This window comes from Loxodonta africana, chromosome 3 (genome assembly GCF_030014295.1).
Source record: "Loxodonta africana isolate mLoxAfr1 chromosome 3, mLoxAfr1.hap2, whole genome shotgun sequence".
Classification (NCBI taxonomy): Eukaryota; Metazoa; Chordata; class Mammalia; order Proboscidea; family Elephantidae; genus Loxodonta; species Loxodonta africana.
This window is the reverse complement of record NC_087344.1, coordinates 98,923,337-98,941,021: the sequence shown is the minus strand read 5'-3', so window position 1 is coordinate 98,941,021 and position 17,685 is coordinate 98,923,337. Positions and strand designations below refer to the sequence as shown.

The 17,685-nt window shown below is 41.7% G+C and overlaps 1 protein-coding gene across 12 annotated transcripts in view; it reads right to left on the bottom strand.

Annotated features, from left to right (window-relative positions):
- The window catches only part of FGGY (FGGY carbohydrate kinase domain containing), a 566,317-nt gene that overhangs the window by 130,017 nt on the left and 418,615 nt on the right, over positions 1-17,685 (bottom strand). For all 12 annotated transcript variants that reach the window (XM_003411156.4, XM_023549536.2, XM_064282044.1 and 9 more), the window contains one exon: positions 15,648-15,795. In XM_003411156.4, the coding sequence (XP_003411204.1) occupies positions 15,648-15,795 (148 nt within the window). The remainder of the gene's footprint in view (positions 1-15,647; positions 15,796-17,685) is intronic.

Below are 17,685 nucleotides of genomic sequence, written 5' to 3'. Positions count from 1 at the left end.
CAAAAGAGGAAGTCAGAGTCAAAGCATGAGAAGAACTTGACCCACTCCACTGTTGCTGGCTTTGAAAGTGGAGGAAGACAGCCATGAGCCAAGAAATGTGGGGGCCTCTAGCAGCTGAGGAGGACCCTTGTGTGACAGCTATCCAGGAAACATGACCCTCAGCCTGCCAAGTGCATAGAACTGTATATAGCCAACAACCTGAGTGACACTGGAGGCAGATTTTTCCCAGAGACTCCCAGTAAGAGCTCTTGGTTTTGGCCTGGTGAAATCTGGAGCAGAGAAACCAGCAGAGCCAACCTGGACTTCTGACCTACTGAACCATGAGATAAAGTTTGCATTGTTTTAAGCTGGTAAGTGTATGACAGTGAGTTTGTTCCTTAGAAGCCTGGAATGTTCCTCAAAAGTGAGGATGTGAAACTCTGGCTTGTTTACTTTGGACATGTCATCAGTAAAGACCAATCCCTAGAAAAGGACATCATGTTTGCTAAAGTAGAAGGTCAGCAAAAATGAGGGAAATCCTCCATAAGATAGACTCACACAATAGCCACAACAATGGGCTCAGAAATACCAGTGATCAGGAAGATGGCCCAGGACTGAGTAACACTTCCTTCTGTTATACATAAGGTGGCAATGAGTTGGAGTCAACTCAATGGCAACTAACAACAACAACAAATGTATCATAATTTATTACAGCAGCAATAGAAAATTCATACACACACTGTGACTAGGTGACAGACTGACATTCTCCCTCATTCTATCCCATTCTATTGTTGAACTCTAAACTACACCACACTAGTCCACCTGGTGTTTTCCAAATGCACCAGACACTTCACACCTCTTCTGTTTCCTACTCGGCTTCTGATGCTCTAAGTCTAAGCTGTTTTGATAAGCTCATGCATCAGTAGCTCAAAGCTGTTCTGTACAGCTCGGTTGGCCTGATTGCTGTTCTCTAACCTTATCGTGAGTCTGCATGCCATCCACGGATCCCATCGTTGGCCCGTTGGTCTTTTTCCTTCACGTTATTTACCTCTTGGGTCTTCCTAGCAGATTTATACCTAATTGACTCCTCAGCCTTTGACCACTGTACACTACCATGGGAAGGACTTCTGTCCATAGTCGAACCCCCTGGTTTTACTTGTTGTTTGGTATATAAAGGAAAGATGAAAAAAAACTAAGAAAGAAAAGTCTGGTTTTGTGATAGAATTTAAAAGTCACTAAAATAAGTGAGATAATGGCAAGCGTATTGAAAACAGAGCAGAAGTGAGAAAAGATCTAGGGTCCGTCCCCCCCACCCCCCCACAAAAGAAAGTCAATGACCGAGTCTTGAACTGACTGGGCTCTAATCCCACTTGTACTCTTTTCTCCTCTGGGCAAATTACTTAAACTCTCTTAACTTCGGTTTCTCCATTCTTCTAAGTAGGGAAACAACATTCTCCTGCAGGGTTCTTGTGAGAGTTGGTAATGATGCATGTGAAGCATGTAGCAGGTGCCTGGCACATCATGGCCCCTTAAAAAATGGTAGCTTGTATTAATCACCCTACCAGCTGGTAAATGAGTCAAAATTACTAAGAAAAAAAAAAAAATTATCCGACAAGTTAAATGACACTGAGAAGATGAAGCTTTGTTACAGGATTCACTTTTTCATGGGCAAAAACAATATGTAAAAAATGGCTGACTAAAACAGCATTAAATAACAAAAGCATCAACAAACTCATGTCAAAGAGGCCGTGTGTTTCAAAAGCTTACAAATATATCCTCAAAAGCTGTTGCAATTAGCTCCTGAGTTTCCAGCTCCATCATCCATCTGCCCCATCACAGGAAGCCACAGGGATCCAACCTCTGGCCTCTATTGAGTTCTTGCAAATACTCCTCTGAGTTGCTGATTCCATGCTCACGCATAGCTGAATCTGTTTAGCAATGCCCATCTCTAGCTGGGGTTTGGTACTCTGGGAACTGGTTAAAATCTCCTAATACTTCTCTCCCAACTCTCTCCCAGTTGTGCACATGCATACTCGCTCTGCGCTTGCTTTGAAGAACCCTCTGGGCAGTGCTCAACCTCTCCAGCAGTTTGAGCAGCATATGGCCTGATGTTAGAAATCACAACACTTCAAAGAATGAGAAAATAGCTTTCTGTCTGGGTACTGTTGTACCTGCAAAACGAATCAGAGAAAGCATATTTCAACCCGTGGCGAATGTGGTACGTTTTCACGGCCTGACAGGTCTCTCCAAGTAATTTACTTATTTGAGTGGTTGTTTTAGGGTGAAAAAACAAAACAAAGAGGCCATATGAATTTGCAAATAGAAACTGGAAATAGACAGAAGGAGGCAAAGGCTCTTTCCCAATTCCTACAACGCTAGCTAGTTTGTAAGGTGCACCAAATTTGAGTTTCCTGCCATGTTGATGAGGAAACCAAAGGCCAAGGCCTCAAATAACCAGGAGGCCAAAAAAGACTGATCTCCAGACTTCTATGAAACCCATTCACCGTGATGGACCAAGTAGTTGTTCGTGGCTAGTGACCCACATGGCTGGTAAGCCCAAGCTGGATGTCCAGGGCTGGCGCCCCATATTTAGAGCCCTGCTGGCCAGCTAGTAAGTAAGGGCCATGAATTGGGAGCTACGGATTCAACACATTTGTTGTTGTTGTCCACTGTGTGCCAGTCACTGGGCCAGCATCCCCCATTTGATCTGACAATAATTCTGCAAATAAGCCTGCATTGTTCCTGCCTTTGAGGAGCAGGTTGACGCTCAGAGTTAACCTGTCAAAGGTCACACAACTGGTACATTTTCAAGCCAAGATGCAAACACGGGTCTGGCTTAAAACCGTGGGCTCTATTTCCAGACTTACTGGTCTGAAAAGGACTGGAGAAACCCTGAGGGCATGGGCCCTGGACACCCTCTTAGCTCAATAATGAAGTTACTCCTGAGGTTCACCCTTCAGCCAAAGATTAGATGGGCCTATAAAACAAAACAAAACTAAATGCGTACACCAGCCCAGGGGCAAGAACTAGAAGGCAAGAGGGGGCAGGAAAGCTGGTAATAGGGAACCCAAGGTCGAGAAGGGGAAAGTGTTGACATGTCATAGGGTTGTTAACCAATGTCACAAAATAATGTGTGTACTAATTGTTTAATGAGAAGCTAGTTTGTTCTGTAAACCTTCATCTAAATTACAATAGTTAAAAAAAAAAAAGGAAAACAAACAAACAAACCTGGGATCTCTTCATTTCTTCACAAGAGTAAAAGCCATCTAACCCACCATTAAAAATAAACAAAAATACCTAAAACACGCAGCCTTTCCTGATAGTAGTTATGTAGCTTCATCTGTCTTTATGTGTGACCACGTCTTGTTTCTTTACTTTAAAGGTAACCAATGTTGTTTTGTTTTCTTTTGTTTGAAGAATCTAGAATCGCCCGTGTTAAATATTTTGATACCGACTGCTATTACTCAAACTTCTGCCTCTTTAAATAAGCTTATGTGCAGCCCTCACCTCTCTGAGCCTCATTTATCAAGTGGAAAGGAGAAATATTTACATGCGATTACTTGGACCAGGCATACTATGAAGTTGCCACTCCCGAACCTCTACCACCTCTTTCTTTTTAGCCCATTGCATTACCAATGCAAAAACACGGCAGGGAGAGCTGTTAACCAGAACGAAAGAAAAATGATTTCATCAAGCACAATGGAAACATCCCTGGGTTATGTGCTGTTCCTCCTTATGAGGGTACACACATAATGTGGAAGGGCTGAGGTGGGACGAAAACTGAAACCATTACTGAAAAGAGATAGGGTCAGAGCTTAAATCCAAAAACCAGGGTAAGGGTAAAATGGGAGGACAAGTGACCAGGTGGCTAGCCAGAAGGAAAACAGAGGAACAAGGGCTAGGCTGAGGAGCACAGTTCAGTATTAAGTCACATACGACGAATCTGCTGGGACTCCCTTCTTATTATAGTCCTCAGGGAATTTTGTATCCTACTATGCCACCTTGCCTAGGTTTGGGGTCATTTTAAGAACGACCATGCTTCTTCAACATTTAAAGTGTCTAATTGTCTATTTCTATAGGGTCGCTATGATCAGAATTGACTCGAAGGCACTGGCTTTGGTTTGGTTTGAGTAATTGTCTATGTGGTTGGCTTCAGATAAATTTCTCTCTAATGAAGACACTCACTTTGTACCCACTTGAAACGTGTACTCCCTGTAAACTCTGTTTGCCTCCAGAGATTTGTATATCTGAAAGTGTGGCTTTCTGGCTGCAGCCTGTTGCCACATGGTCTTCTCAGGACATTCCTCTTCTGCCTCCACAGGCCAAATAAGGAGGCCAGCCTCCTCAAGTGCTGTGTAGGCACACTTCATAGACTCCAGACAGACTCAACTTTTGCTATGTCCCATTTTGTTTTCTTTTATTAGCAAACCTTGATTATATCAACGAGGTAGTGAAAATAAAGTTCAGTTCTTCCTGCTGGTATCATAAAAATATTTAAACAATCTCAGTAAAAATAACCATAAACCATAGTCCTTTCAGTTTTACAGTTCTGGAAACTAGCAGGCCTACTCCACTGTCACACAGCTACCACGCATAAATAAACCTTGTATTGTTCACAGCCACCATCCTGAACATCCCCCGCCTTAATTGACCAAGCACTCTCCTTGACTTGTTGACCATTTTCTTATTTGTGGCCTCTCCTGGCCCCCGGGACCTGAAGCTTAGCTCTGCTTCTCTAGCTTTCACCTACTTTATCCATCCTCAACCAGGACTGAGCCTTTCTAGGTGGCTATACTGCTATTGTGGCAGATGTGGTTCAGTGGTAGAAGTCTCATCTTCCGTGCGGGAGACCCGGGTTCGATTCTGGTCGATGCGCCACGTGCACAGCTACCACCCGTCTGTCAGTGGGGCTTTACATGTTGCTGTAATTGCTGAACAGGTTTTAGTGTAGCTTCCAGACTAAGACAGACTAGGAAGAAAGGTCTCGTGATCTACTTCTAAAAATCAGCCAGTAAAAACCCTGTGGATCACAACAGTCCAATTTCATTGCGCACGGGGTCACCATGAGTCAGGGGCCAACTTGACAGCAGCTAAAAACAACATACTGCTATCAGTCACCTGGTGGCACTTGGCCTCCAAGATGTTATACCTCAGTTTAGGCAGTTGTGAGCTCCCCAATCAAGTTCATCTTGGCCTTTCTGGGAAGGCTCAGAATCTCAGCACTGGAAGGGGCTCCAACAGTCACTAAAAGCTGAATTCATCTTCAATATATTACTAATCATATACACTTTTATTTTTTTAATGATTTTTTAAAAAAAAATTGTGCTTTAAGTGAAAGTTTACAAATCAAGTCAGTCTCACATACAAAAACTTATATACACCTCACTTATGTACTCCTAGCTGCTTTCCCTCTAGTGAGACATCACACTCCTCCTCTCCACCCTGTATTCCCCATGTCCATTCAACCAGCTCCTGTCCCCCTCTGCCTTCTCATCTTGCCTCCAGACAGAAGCTGCCCACATAGTCTCATGTGTCTACTTGAGCCAAGAAGCTCACTCCTCAGCAGTATCATTTTCTGTCTTATAGTCCAGTCCAATCAATCCCTGTCTGAAGAGTTGGCTTTGGGAATGGTTCCAGTCTTGGGCTAACAGAAGGTCCGGGGACCATGACCTCCAGGGTCCCTCTAGCCTCAGTCAGACCGTTAAGTGTGGTCTTTTTACTAGCCTTTGAGGTCTGCATCTCACTGTACTCCTGCTCCATCAGGGATTCTCTGTTGTGTTTCATGTCATTGCAGTCATGGGTTGTACCAGGCACCATCTAGTTCTTCTGGTCTCAGGCTGATATAGTCTTTGGTTTACGTGGCCCTTTCTGTCTCTTGGACTCATATTTACTTTGTGTCTTTGGTGTTCTTTGTTCTCCTTTGTTCCAGGTGGGCTGAGACCAATTTATGTATCTTAGATGGCCTCTTCCTAGTTTTTAAGACCCCAGATGGCACTCACCAAAGTCGGTTGCTGAATATTTTGTATTCAACAATTTTATGAAAGTTGTATTATTGACCTAAAGCTTCCTGGGTGGTGCAAAAAGTTAAGCATTTGACTACTAGCTGAAATGTTGATGGTTCAAACCCACCCACAGGTATCTTGGAAGACAGTCCTAGTGATCTGTTTCCGAAAGGTCACAGTCATGAAAATCCTTTAGAACACTTCGGCTTTCCACACATGGAGTCATCATGAGTTGTAACTGAGTCAACAACATTGTTGACCCAAGGACTTTTGAGCCCCCCTGTGCCACATGTCCTCAGCCTCTGATTTGAGCTGTAGCTGTGGTGGACACTCCACTGACCCTGTCAGTGCCCCATGCAAGGAGTCTTGTTTCTGCCTTTCTCTCTCTTTGCAACAAAATTGTGGGAGAAGAGGAGTTAATGCTCTGAGGGCAACTCTCCACCACTGGAGGTCAGGAGTCAGTGCTGCAGCTTCCTGTCCTTCAGAGGGTCCATTCTAAGGTGCTTCCTACAGTTTTTTAGAGGGACCATGGCTGGACTGAGCTCCACATCAGTAACTATCTCAACATGAAACTTAAAAAAAAATTTTTTATTGTGCTTTAAGTGAAAGTTTACAAATCAAGTCAGTCTCTCATACAAAATTTTATACACACCTTGCTATATACTCCTAATTGCTCTCCTCCTAATGAGACAGCACACTCCTTCCCCTGACTCTCTATTTTCCTGTCCATTCAGCCAGCTTCTGACGCCCTCCGCTCTCTCATCTCCCCTCCAGACAGGAGATGCCAACATAGTCTCATGTGTCTACTTGAGCCAAGAAGCTCCTTCTTCACCAGTACCATTTTCTATCCCATAGTCCAGTCTATTCCCTGTCTGAACAGTTGGCTTTGGGAATGGCTCCTGCCTTGCGCTAACAGAAGGTCTGGGGACTATAACCTCCTGGGTCCTTCTAGTCTCAGTCAGACCATTAAGTCTGGTCTTTTTACGAGAATTTGGTGTCTGCTCCCTCAGGGGCTCTCCGTTGAGCTCTCTGTCAGGGTAGTCATTGGTTGTAGCCGGGGACCATCTAGCTCTTCTGGTCTTGGGCTGATGCAGTCTCTGGTTTATGTAGTCCTTTCTGTCTCTTGGGCTCATAATTACCTTGTGTCTTTGGTATTCTTCATTCTCCTTTGCTCCAGGTGGGTTGAGACACACTGATGCATCTTACGTAGATGGCTGTATGCTAGCCTTCAAGATCCCAGAAGCCACCCTCCAAAGTGGGATGCAGAATGTTTTAACAGATTTCATTATGCCAATTGACTTAGATGTCACTTGAAACCATGGTCCCCAAATCCCGACCCCTGCTACACTGGCCTTTGAAGCGTTCAGTTTATTCAGGAAACTTCTTTGCTTTTAGTTTAGTCCAGTTGTGCTGACCTCGCCTGTATTGTGTGTTGTCTTTCCTTCACCCAAAATAATTCCTATACAATATCCACTATCTAACCAGTGAAAATCCCTCTCCCTTCCTCCCTCCCCCCTCTCTTGTAACCATCAAAGAATATTTTCTTCTCGGTTTTTTAAACTATTTCTCCAGTTATTATAATAGTGGTCTTATACAATATTAATCCTTTTGCAACTAATTTCAGTCAGCATAATGCTTTCCAGATCCTTTCATGTTATGAAATTTTTCATGGATTCATCATTGTTCTTTATTGATGTATAGTATTCTATTGTGTGAATATACCATAATTTATTTAACCATTCATCTGTTGATGGGCACCTTGGTTGCTTCCATCTTTTTGCTATTGTAAACAGTGCTGCAGTGAACATGGGTGTGCATGTATCTGTTCGTGCAAAGGCTCTTAATTCTCTAGGAGTGGGATTGCTGGGTCTTATGCTTATTCTATTTCTAGCTTTTTAAGGAAGCACCAAATAGATTTCCAAAGTGGCTGTACCATTTTACATTCCCACCAGCAATGTATAAGTGTTCCAGTCTCTCCACAACCTCTCCAATATTTATTATTTTGGGTTTTTTGTATTAATGCCAGCCTCGTTGGAGTGAGACGGAAGAATCTCATCGTGGTTTTCATTTGCATTGCTCTAATGGCTAATGATCCTGAGCATTTCCTCATGTATCTGTTAGCTACCTGAATGTCTTCTTTAGTGAAGTGTCTGTTCATATCTTTTGCCCATTTTTTAAAAAATAATTTTTATTTTGCTTTTTTTTTAAGTGAAAGTTTACAAATCAAGTCAGTCTCTCACATATAAACTTATATACACCTTACTACATACTCCCACTTACTCTCCCCCAATGAGTCAGCCCGCTCCCTCCTTCCAGTCTCTCCTTTTGTGACCGTTTTGCCAGTTTCTAACCCCCCTACCCTCCCATCTCCCCTCCAGACAGATGCCAACATAGTTTCAAGTGTCCACCTGACGCAAATAGCTCACTCCTCATCAGCATCTCTCTCCAACCCATTGTCCAGTCCAATCCATGTCTGCTGAGTTGGCTTCAGAAATGGTTCCTGTTCTGGGCCAACAGAAGGTTTGGGGACCATGACCGCCGGGATTCCTCTAGTCTCAGTCAGACCATTAAGTCTGGTCTTTTTATGAGAATTTGGGGTCTGCATCATCGGTTGTGGTCGGGCACCCTCTAGTTCTCCTGGTCTCAGGATGATGTAGTCTCTAGTTCATATGGCCCTTTCTGTCTCTTGGGCTCATAATTACCTTGTGACCTTGGTGTTCTTCATTTGCCTTTGATCTAGGTGGGTTGAGACCAACTGATGCATCTTAGATGGCTGCTTGTTAGCGTTTAAGACCCCAGACTCCACACTTCAAAGTGGGATGCAGAATGTTTTCTTAATAGAATTTATTTTGCCAGTTGACTTAGATGTCCCCTGAAGCCATAGTCCCCAACCCCCCCGCCCTTGCTCCACTGACCTTCGAAGCATTCAGTTTATTCAGGAAACTTCTTTGTTTTTGGTCCAGTCCAGTTGTGCTGACCCCCGTATTGAGTGTTGTCCTTCCCTTCACCTAAAGTAGTTCTTATCTACTATCTATTCAGTAAATAACCCTCTCCCACCCTCCCTCCCTCTCCCCTCTCGTAACCACAAAAGAATGTGTTCTTCTCAGTTTAAACTATTTCTCAAGATCTTATAATAGTGGTCTTATACAATATTTGTCCTTTTGCGTCTGACTAATTTCACTCAGCATAATGCCTTCCAGGTTCCTCCATGTTATGAAATGTTTCACAGATTCATCATTATTCTTTATCGATGCATAGTATTCCATTGTGTGGATATACCACAATTTATTTATCCATTCATCTGTTGATGGACACCTTGGTTGCTTCCAGCTTTTTGCTATTGTAAACAGAGCTGCAATAAACATGGGTGTGCATATATCTGCTCATGTAAAGGCTCTTATTTCTCTAGGATATATTCTGAGGAGTGGGATTGCTGGGTCGTATGGTAGTTCTATTTCTAGCTTTTTAAGGAAACATCAGATAGATTTCCAAAGCGGTTATACCATTTTACATTCCCACCAGCAGTGTATAAGTGTTCCAATCTCTCCGCAGCCTCTCCAACATTTATTGTGTTTTTTGGATCAATGCCAGCCTTGTTGGAGTGAGATGGACTCTCATTGTAGTTTTAATTTGCATTTCTCTAATGGCTAATGATGGAGAGCATTTCCTTATGTATCTGTTAGCCGCCTGAATATCTTCTTTAGTGAAGTGCATGTTCATATCCTTTACTCAGTTTTTAATTGGGTTGTTTGTCTTTTTGTGTTTGAGTTTTAACAGAATCATATAGATTTTAGAGATCAGGTGCGGGTCGGAGATGTTATAGCTGAAAATTTTTTCCCAGTCTGTAGGTGGTCTTTTTACTCTTTTGGTGAAGTCTTTAGATGAGCATAGGTGTTTGATTTTTAGGAGCTCCCAGTTATCTGGTTTCTCTTCGTCATTTTTAGTAATGTTTTGTATTCTGTTTATGTCTTGTATTAGTTTTGCTCATTTTTTAATTAGGTTATTTGTCTTTTTGTAGTTGAGTTTTCGCAGTACCATGTAGATTTTAGAGATCAGATGCTGATCAGAAATGTCAGAGCTAAAAACTTTTTCCCAGTCTGTAGGTAATCTTTTTACTCTTTTGGTGAAGTCTTGGGATGAGCATAGGTGTTTGATTTTTAGGAGCTCCCAATTATCTGGTTTCTCTTCTGCATTGTTAGTAATGTTTTGTATACTGTTTATGCCATGTATTAGGGCTCCTAGCATTATCCCTCTTTTTTCTTCCATGATCTTTATCGTTTTTAGATTTTATATTTAGGGCTTTGATCCATTTTGAGTTCGTTTTTTGTACATGATGTGAGGTATGGGTCTTGTTTCATTTTTTTGCAGATGGAGATACAGTTATGCCAGCACCATTTCTTAAACAGACAATCTTTTCCCCATTTAACTGACTTTGGGCCTTTGTCAAATATCAACTGCCCATATGTGGATGGATTTATGTCTGGATTCTCAATTCTGTTCCATCGGTCTATGTATCTGTTGTTGTACCAGTACTAGGCTGTTTTGACTACTGTGGCGGTATAATAGGTTCTAAAATCAGGTAGAGTGAGGCCTCCCACTTTGTTCTTCTTTTTCAGTAATGCTTTACTTATCTGGGGCCTCTTTCCCTTCCATATGAAGTTGATTTGTTTCTCTGTCTCCTTAAAGAATGTCATTGGAATTTGGATGGGAATTGCAGTGTATCTATAGATCGGTTTTGGTAGAATAGACATTTTTACATTGTTAAGTCTTCCTATCCATGAGCAAGTTGTTTTTCCATTTATGTGGGTCCCTTTTGGTTTCTTGCAGTAGTGTCTTGTAGTTTTCTTTGTATAGGTCTTCCACATCTCTGGTAAGATTCATTCCTAAGTGTTTCATCTGCTTGGGGGCTACTGTAAATGGTATTGATTTGGTGATTTCCTCCTTGACATTCTTTTTGTTGGTGTAGAGGAATCCAAGTGATTTTTCTATGTTTATTTTGTATCCTGATACTCTGCTGAACTCTTCTATTAGTTTCATTAGTGTTCTTGAGGATTCTTTAGGGTTTTCTGTGTATAAGATCATGTCATCTGCAAATAGAGATACTTTTACTTCTTCCTTGCCAATCTGGATGCCCTTTATTTCTTTATCTAGCCTAATTGCTCTGGCTAGGACCTCCAGCACAGTGTTGAATAAGAGTGGTGATAAAGGGCATCCTTGTCTGGTTCCAGATCGCAAGGGAAATGCTTTCAGACTCTCTCCATTTAGGATGATGTTGGCTGTTGGCTTTGTATAAATGTTCTTTATTATTTTGAGGAATTTTCCTTCTATTCCTATTTTGCTGAGAGTTTTTATCATGAATCAGTGCTGAACATTGTAAAATGCCTTTTCTACATCAATTGATAAAACCATGTGGTTTTTGTCCTTTTTTTTTTTTTTTTTTTAATGTCTTCTATAACCCAGTCGTCTTTGAGCAGGGTACTGTTCAGTTTCCAAGTCTTTGATTTCTTTTCCCATCATTTGTTTCCAATTTTATGGCCTTATGGTCAGTGAAGATGCTTTGTAATATTTCAATGTTTTGGATTCTGCTAAGGCTTGCTTTTATGACCTAATACGTGGTCTATTCTAGAGAATGTTCCATGTGCACTAGAAAAGAAAATTTACTTGGATGCTGTTGATTGGAGTATTCAGTATATGTCTATTGGGTCAAGTTGGTTGATTGTGGCATTTAGATCTTCCGTGTCTTATTAAGTTTCTTTCTGGATGTCCTGTCCTTCACTGAAAGTGGTGTGTTGAAGTCTCCTATTATTATTGTGGAGCTGTGTGTCTCACTTTCCAATGCTGTTAGATTTTGTTTTAAGTATCTTGCAGCCCTGTCGTTGGGTGCATAAATATTTAATATGGTTATATCCTCCTGGTATATTGTCTCTTTAATCATTATAATGTGTCCCTCCTTGTCCTTTGTGGTGGATTTAACTTTAAAGCCTATTTTATTGGAAATTAATATTGCCATTCCTGTTCTTTTTTGATTGTTGTTTGCTTGATATATATATTTTTTCCATCCTTCGAGTTTTTGTTTGTGTCTCTAAGTTTAAGGTGTGTCTCTTGTAGGCAGCATATAGACGGATCATGTTCGTTTATCCATTCTGCCACTCTCTGTCTCTTCATTGGTGCATTTAGTCCATTTATATTCAGCGTAAGTATAGATAGGTATGAATTTAGTGGCGTCATTTTGATTCTCTTTTTGTGTGTTGTTGAGTTTCTTTTTCCCACTTTATTTTTTGTGCTGAGTGGTTTATCTTTATATATTGTCTTTTCTTATTCCTTATTGTTGATTTTGTATCTGAGTCTCTACTTTTTTTCTTGTATTTTATTTTAATGAATAGGATAGTTAGTCTTCTTTGTGGTTACCTTAATATTTACCCCTATTTTTCTCAGTTTAAACGTTTTATTTCTTTATATTGCCTTGTCTTCCTCTCCATATGAAAGATCTATCACATTTCTTAGTCTCTCTTTATTGTTTTAATGTTGTCTTCTTTTACATAATAACATCACTGTTCCCCTGTTTCGAGCATTTTTTTTTTAATCTTGATTTATTTTTGTGATTTCCCTTTCTGAGTTGACCACTGATTGCTCTGTCCAGTGTTCTAGTCTTGGGTTGATACCTGATATTTTTGATCTTCTAGCTAAAGAACTCCCTTTAGTATTTCTTATAGTTTTGGTTTGGTTTTTACGAATTCCCTAAGCTTCTGTTTATCTGGAAATGTCCTAATTTCACCTTCATATTTGAGAGTCAGTTTTACTGGCTATCTGATTCTTGGCTGGCAGTTTTTTTCTTTCAGTGCTTTATATAAGTCATCCCACTGCCTTCTTCCCTGCATGGTTTCTGCCGAGTAGTCCGAGCTAATTCTTATTGACTTTCCTTTGTAGGTGAGTTTTCATTTATCCCTAGCTGCTCTTAAAATTCCCTCTTTATATTTGGTTTTGGCAAGTTTGATTATAACATGTCCTGGTGACATTCTTTTAAAATCTACCTTATGTGGAGTTTGATAAGCATCTTGGATAGGTATCTTCTCATCTTTCATGATATCAGGGACGTTTTCTGCCAACAAATCTTCAAGAATTCTCTCTGTATTTTCTGTTAGCCCTCCTTATTCTGGAACTCCAATCACTCGTAGGTTATTTCTCTTGATAGAGTCCCACAAGGTTTTTTCATCTTTTTAAATTCTTTTATCTGATTTTTCTTCAAATATATTGGTGCCAAGTGCTTTAACATCAAGCTCACTAATTTTGCCTTCCACTTGCTCAATTCTACTCCTCTGACTTTCTACCAAGTTGTCTAATTCTGTAATTTTATTGCTAATCTTCTGAATTGCTGTCTCTCTATGGATTCTTGCAGCTTATTAAATTTTTCATTATGTTCATGAATAACCTTTTAAATTTCTTCAACTACTTTATCTGTGTGTTCCTTGGCTTGTTCTGCATATTGCCTGATCTCCTTCCTAATTTTTTTCCTGGTATCTTCAAGAGTTCTGTATATTAGTCTTTTGAATTCTGCATCTGGTAATTCCAGGAAGGCACCTTCATCCAGATGATCTGTTGATTCTTTGTTTTGAAAGTTTGTTGAGGCGATCATGGTCTTTTTCTTTATGTGACTTGATATTGACTGTTGTCTCCGAGCCATCTATAAGTTATTGTATTAATTTATTTTATGTTTGCGTACTGTATCTTAGATTATTGCTTTTTTTGTTTTGATATGCCCAAATGGGTTGCTTGAGTGAAGGAGCTTGATTATTTTCACCTTTGAAGCTCTGACGTCCTGTCATCAGAAGGCTAGAGCTTTTATCAGGTATATCAGTCTAGAAGTCCATTCACTTTTCTTGTATGAATTCAGCTCAGGTGTCCAGGTAGCTGATTATCAAGTGTGTGGTACAGGCTCTGTCCTACAGTCTTAGAGGGGCGGGGTGATTGGTATAGGTAACAGTATCTGGTTGCAGCTGGGGGTCACGCTCTGAACAAGACAGGGGGCTCAGAACTGTCCCCTGAGTGTCTGTGAGGAAAGTGTCCCTGTGCCCTACAGCGTATAGGTGGGCGGGTTCTGCAGACAGACCATGGGCACCCAATGCTTTTGGTTGTAAGGACTGGGAGGTATGAGTTATCCTTGGACCCCTGTTGCGGGTTGGTGGGTGACCTGAGTGGAGCCACCAGTCCTTAGGCTCCTGATGTGGGTAGGTTAGGACCCTGTTTAACAGGCAAAGTGGTGTCAAATATCAAACACCCACCTCTTCACGGCACAATTGAAATGGTTGCAGTCTGCCAACAAGGGCCTATTCTCCTGAAATAGGCCCACACAAGTCCATGCAGAGGGGAAAGGTACTCAAAGTCCACAGACCGTTTATGCCTGGACAGGAGTTGCTTCTGTCCTGAGCTCCCCCGGTTAGTGGAGCTTGGAAATTATCTTTTCCCCCAACTGTGAATTTATTCCTATTCCAAGTCTGGGAGGATGGCTCCAGGCCCTCAAGAGGGCCTATCTCAGGCCCAGGAAATCAACAGCCTCTGGAGCTGGCTTGGGGGCGTGGGGCGCGGCAAAATACATGCAAGTACTTAGGTTTTGCTGAGAGCGTTATTATTCTCTGGTTCTGGAGGTGTGAGTAGGCTGTGCAGCTTGCTGCTTCTGCCTGAGGAAACTGTGGTCAAACGCTACTACCAGTCTGCTGCAGCAGCTCCCAGGAATGGTGCCTGAGGGATCCCAGTGATTTAGGTCCAGCAACTCCTCTCTGCTTCTGTACCATCTCTCCCTCCCCTGCCACTCAGTCCATTTTCTAACTTTGCCTTTGATGTTCAGGGCTCCTGGCTTGTCATAAATATAATTGTTTCACTTGTTCTTTTGGGTCTTTGTTGTAAGAGGGATCACAGGAAGCATCTGGCTATTCTGCCATCTTGGCCCTGCCTCCATCATATATACTTTTAAAAAAGTTTAATGGAAGTCCCCATAATGTGAGCTTGGACTCTCTGAACAACCCTGACATTCAGGCAGAGGTGCACCTGTGCCAAATAAGGCCACGTCATTTTTGTTGTGTGCTGTCAAGTTGATTGTAAGTCATAGTGACCCTACGGGACAGAGTACAATTGCCCCATAGGGTTTCCTAGACTGTAATCTTTATGGAAGCAGATCCTCAGGTTCTTCTCTCCCTTAGAGTGGCTGATGGGTTTGAACCACTGACCTTTTGATTATCAGCTGAGCACTTAACCATTGCATCACCAGGGCTCCCTAGTAAAACCATGGGTGGTAATATTTACCACTTTTATACCACGCGGTCTGGAGGTGAAGATGGAAAACACCACTTTACAGACTTATGTAAATGCAGAACTTACAGAGGCCAGGCTCACAACTTCAACCACTCAATGAGACAAAGAGGCAGCAGTAGCAGAATGTAAGAAATATTGCTTTTAACGCTCTCAAGGTTGTCTCAGAAACAATGAGAACTTTTAGCAGATCATCCCGAGAGCACCAACAACCCTCACAACAGCAAGGTACCTGCAAGAAACTTGTGAAATGCTGGCCTGTTTTGTTCTTTCCTTTATTCCTTTCTCCTCACTTTGCTTCTTCCAAACTTTGTGGCCCTTTGCCCTGCCTTTACCTTCATGCAAGGACTGGCTGTTACTTACCATGCCCTTTAGTGTCAGATCTGCTAAGGGAGACCGGTTGCCGTGGAAATCTGGCCAAACATGTAAATCAACAGTGAGGAAACCCACAGGCTGAGCCTTCTTAATCTGATCCAGGTGACTGTTCAAATATGCATATATGCTCTGGCATCTGGAAGAGAAGTAGGTTTTGTTTTTAAAAGGGGTAAGGCTGGGGAGCAAATTTTTCTGCAAAAAGAAACCATTTGTACTTCCATATCAGCTCCAGGAAAGAAAACAGGGTCTCAAAAGCTTTGGCAAAGAAACGACCCCAAACCAAGAGAAACTAGCATGTTCCACTCTAAAATCACATTGTGCCATCACCAAGAAAAGGTGCGATGTCCCAGTGGAAAGACCTGGATTCCAGGAATGGCTTTACCCCTGCTAGATTTGTGACTATAAGAGAGGTGTTTAAACTTTCTGAACCACTCTCTTCTCATCTGTAAAAACAGATATCATAATCCCTATTCAACTTACCTCATAGGGTTATTGTGAAGATCAAAGAAGATATGCTATTTTGTAAACTGTATAATACTATACATATGTAAAGGATTTTTAAAATATGTAGTCATAATTGTAATAATAATGATGATAATGACAAAGGGAGACAAATGTTAAGTTCCTAGACTCAGGATAGGAGTTTGTTAAGGGAAATGATTGAATGGAGTGAATACTGCTAGGAATGGGAGTTAGGAGGCCTGATCTTGGTTCTACCCTGGTTCTATTCTAGCTGGGTAAAATGAGCTAGTAACGTAACCTCGCTGAACTGCAGTTTTCCCAACCATAAAATGGGTATAATAATACCTACCGCACTGGGTTAAAAATCAATGAATGGTGCAAAGATTAAAGTTGGCTACCTTTCCCCTCTTTAAAGGTGCTTTCTTCTCAACCAATGATTGGAGAAGAAAGCAGGTGTATCAGAGTTTGGCATCTGTGCCACTTCCCACCGATGTCCCTGGAAACACAGCTTTAACGGTTAAAATCGTGGTTTGAATAATGGCAGGGAAGAAGTACAGAAAATCAATGGACAAGAAATATAACTAAGACAATATTTATTATTCAAGGTTTTTAAATATTTCAGAAGTGAGGCCCAGCGATTTCTAATTCTGATTTTGTAACAATGTAAGTGTCCTCGGAGATCCTGTGAAGTTCCTGAAATTTTTCTAAACAAAGCTTAGGTAAACTAACAAAAAAGCCAATGTTGTAGAGTAGCGGTTTTGAAACTCTTTTTCTCCCTCTATCAGTAGAACTCTTATTAAATAATAATTTTATGTGTATTCCCTATATAAAATATAGAAAAGCAAAGCTTCTCTGTGCAAGTCCATGAGTGTGTGTAAGTGTGAGAAGGTGTGTGTGTATGCACATATGTGGTACATGTGCTGGGGTGGAGGCAAGGGCAGAACTACCCACTAGGCGATCTCTTTGCTTCTTGCCGTGAGTCCTTATTCCCATCTGCAAAAATCTCTGCCTTGGAATAAAGAGGAATGAGATATTACTGGGAAAAGGCTCAGCAACAATAGCACCATCAGTTGCCTTTTCCTTAGTATGCCACGCCTTCCTCCACAGCCCACTGAGGGAGGTATCATTAACATCCCTTTACAGAGGGCAAAGATGGTTCAGTGGTAGAATTCTTGCCTTCCATGCAGGAGACCTGGATTTGATTCCTAGTCCATGCACCTCAGGTGCAGCCACCCACCACCTCATGTGCAGCCACCACCCTTCTGTCATTGGAGCTTTGCATGTGGCTGCGATACTGAACAGGTTTCAGTGGAGCTTCCAGACTAAGACGGACTTGGAGGAAACACTTGGTGATCTACCTCTGACAATCAGCCAGTGAAAACCCTATGGATCACATTGGTCCTATCCACAACTCGGCATGCAGTTGCCCTGAGCTGGGGGCCAACTCAAGGGCAGTTAACAACAACAGAGAGGAAGTTCAAGAAAGTGAAGAGATGTGATGGGGTCCAAATTTGACCCCTTCTCTGTGTGATTTTGAAGCCGTGTGTTTTCTGTACCACAAGTC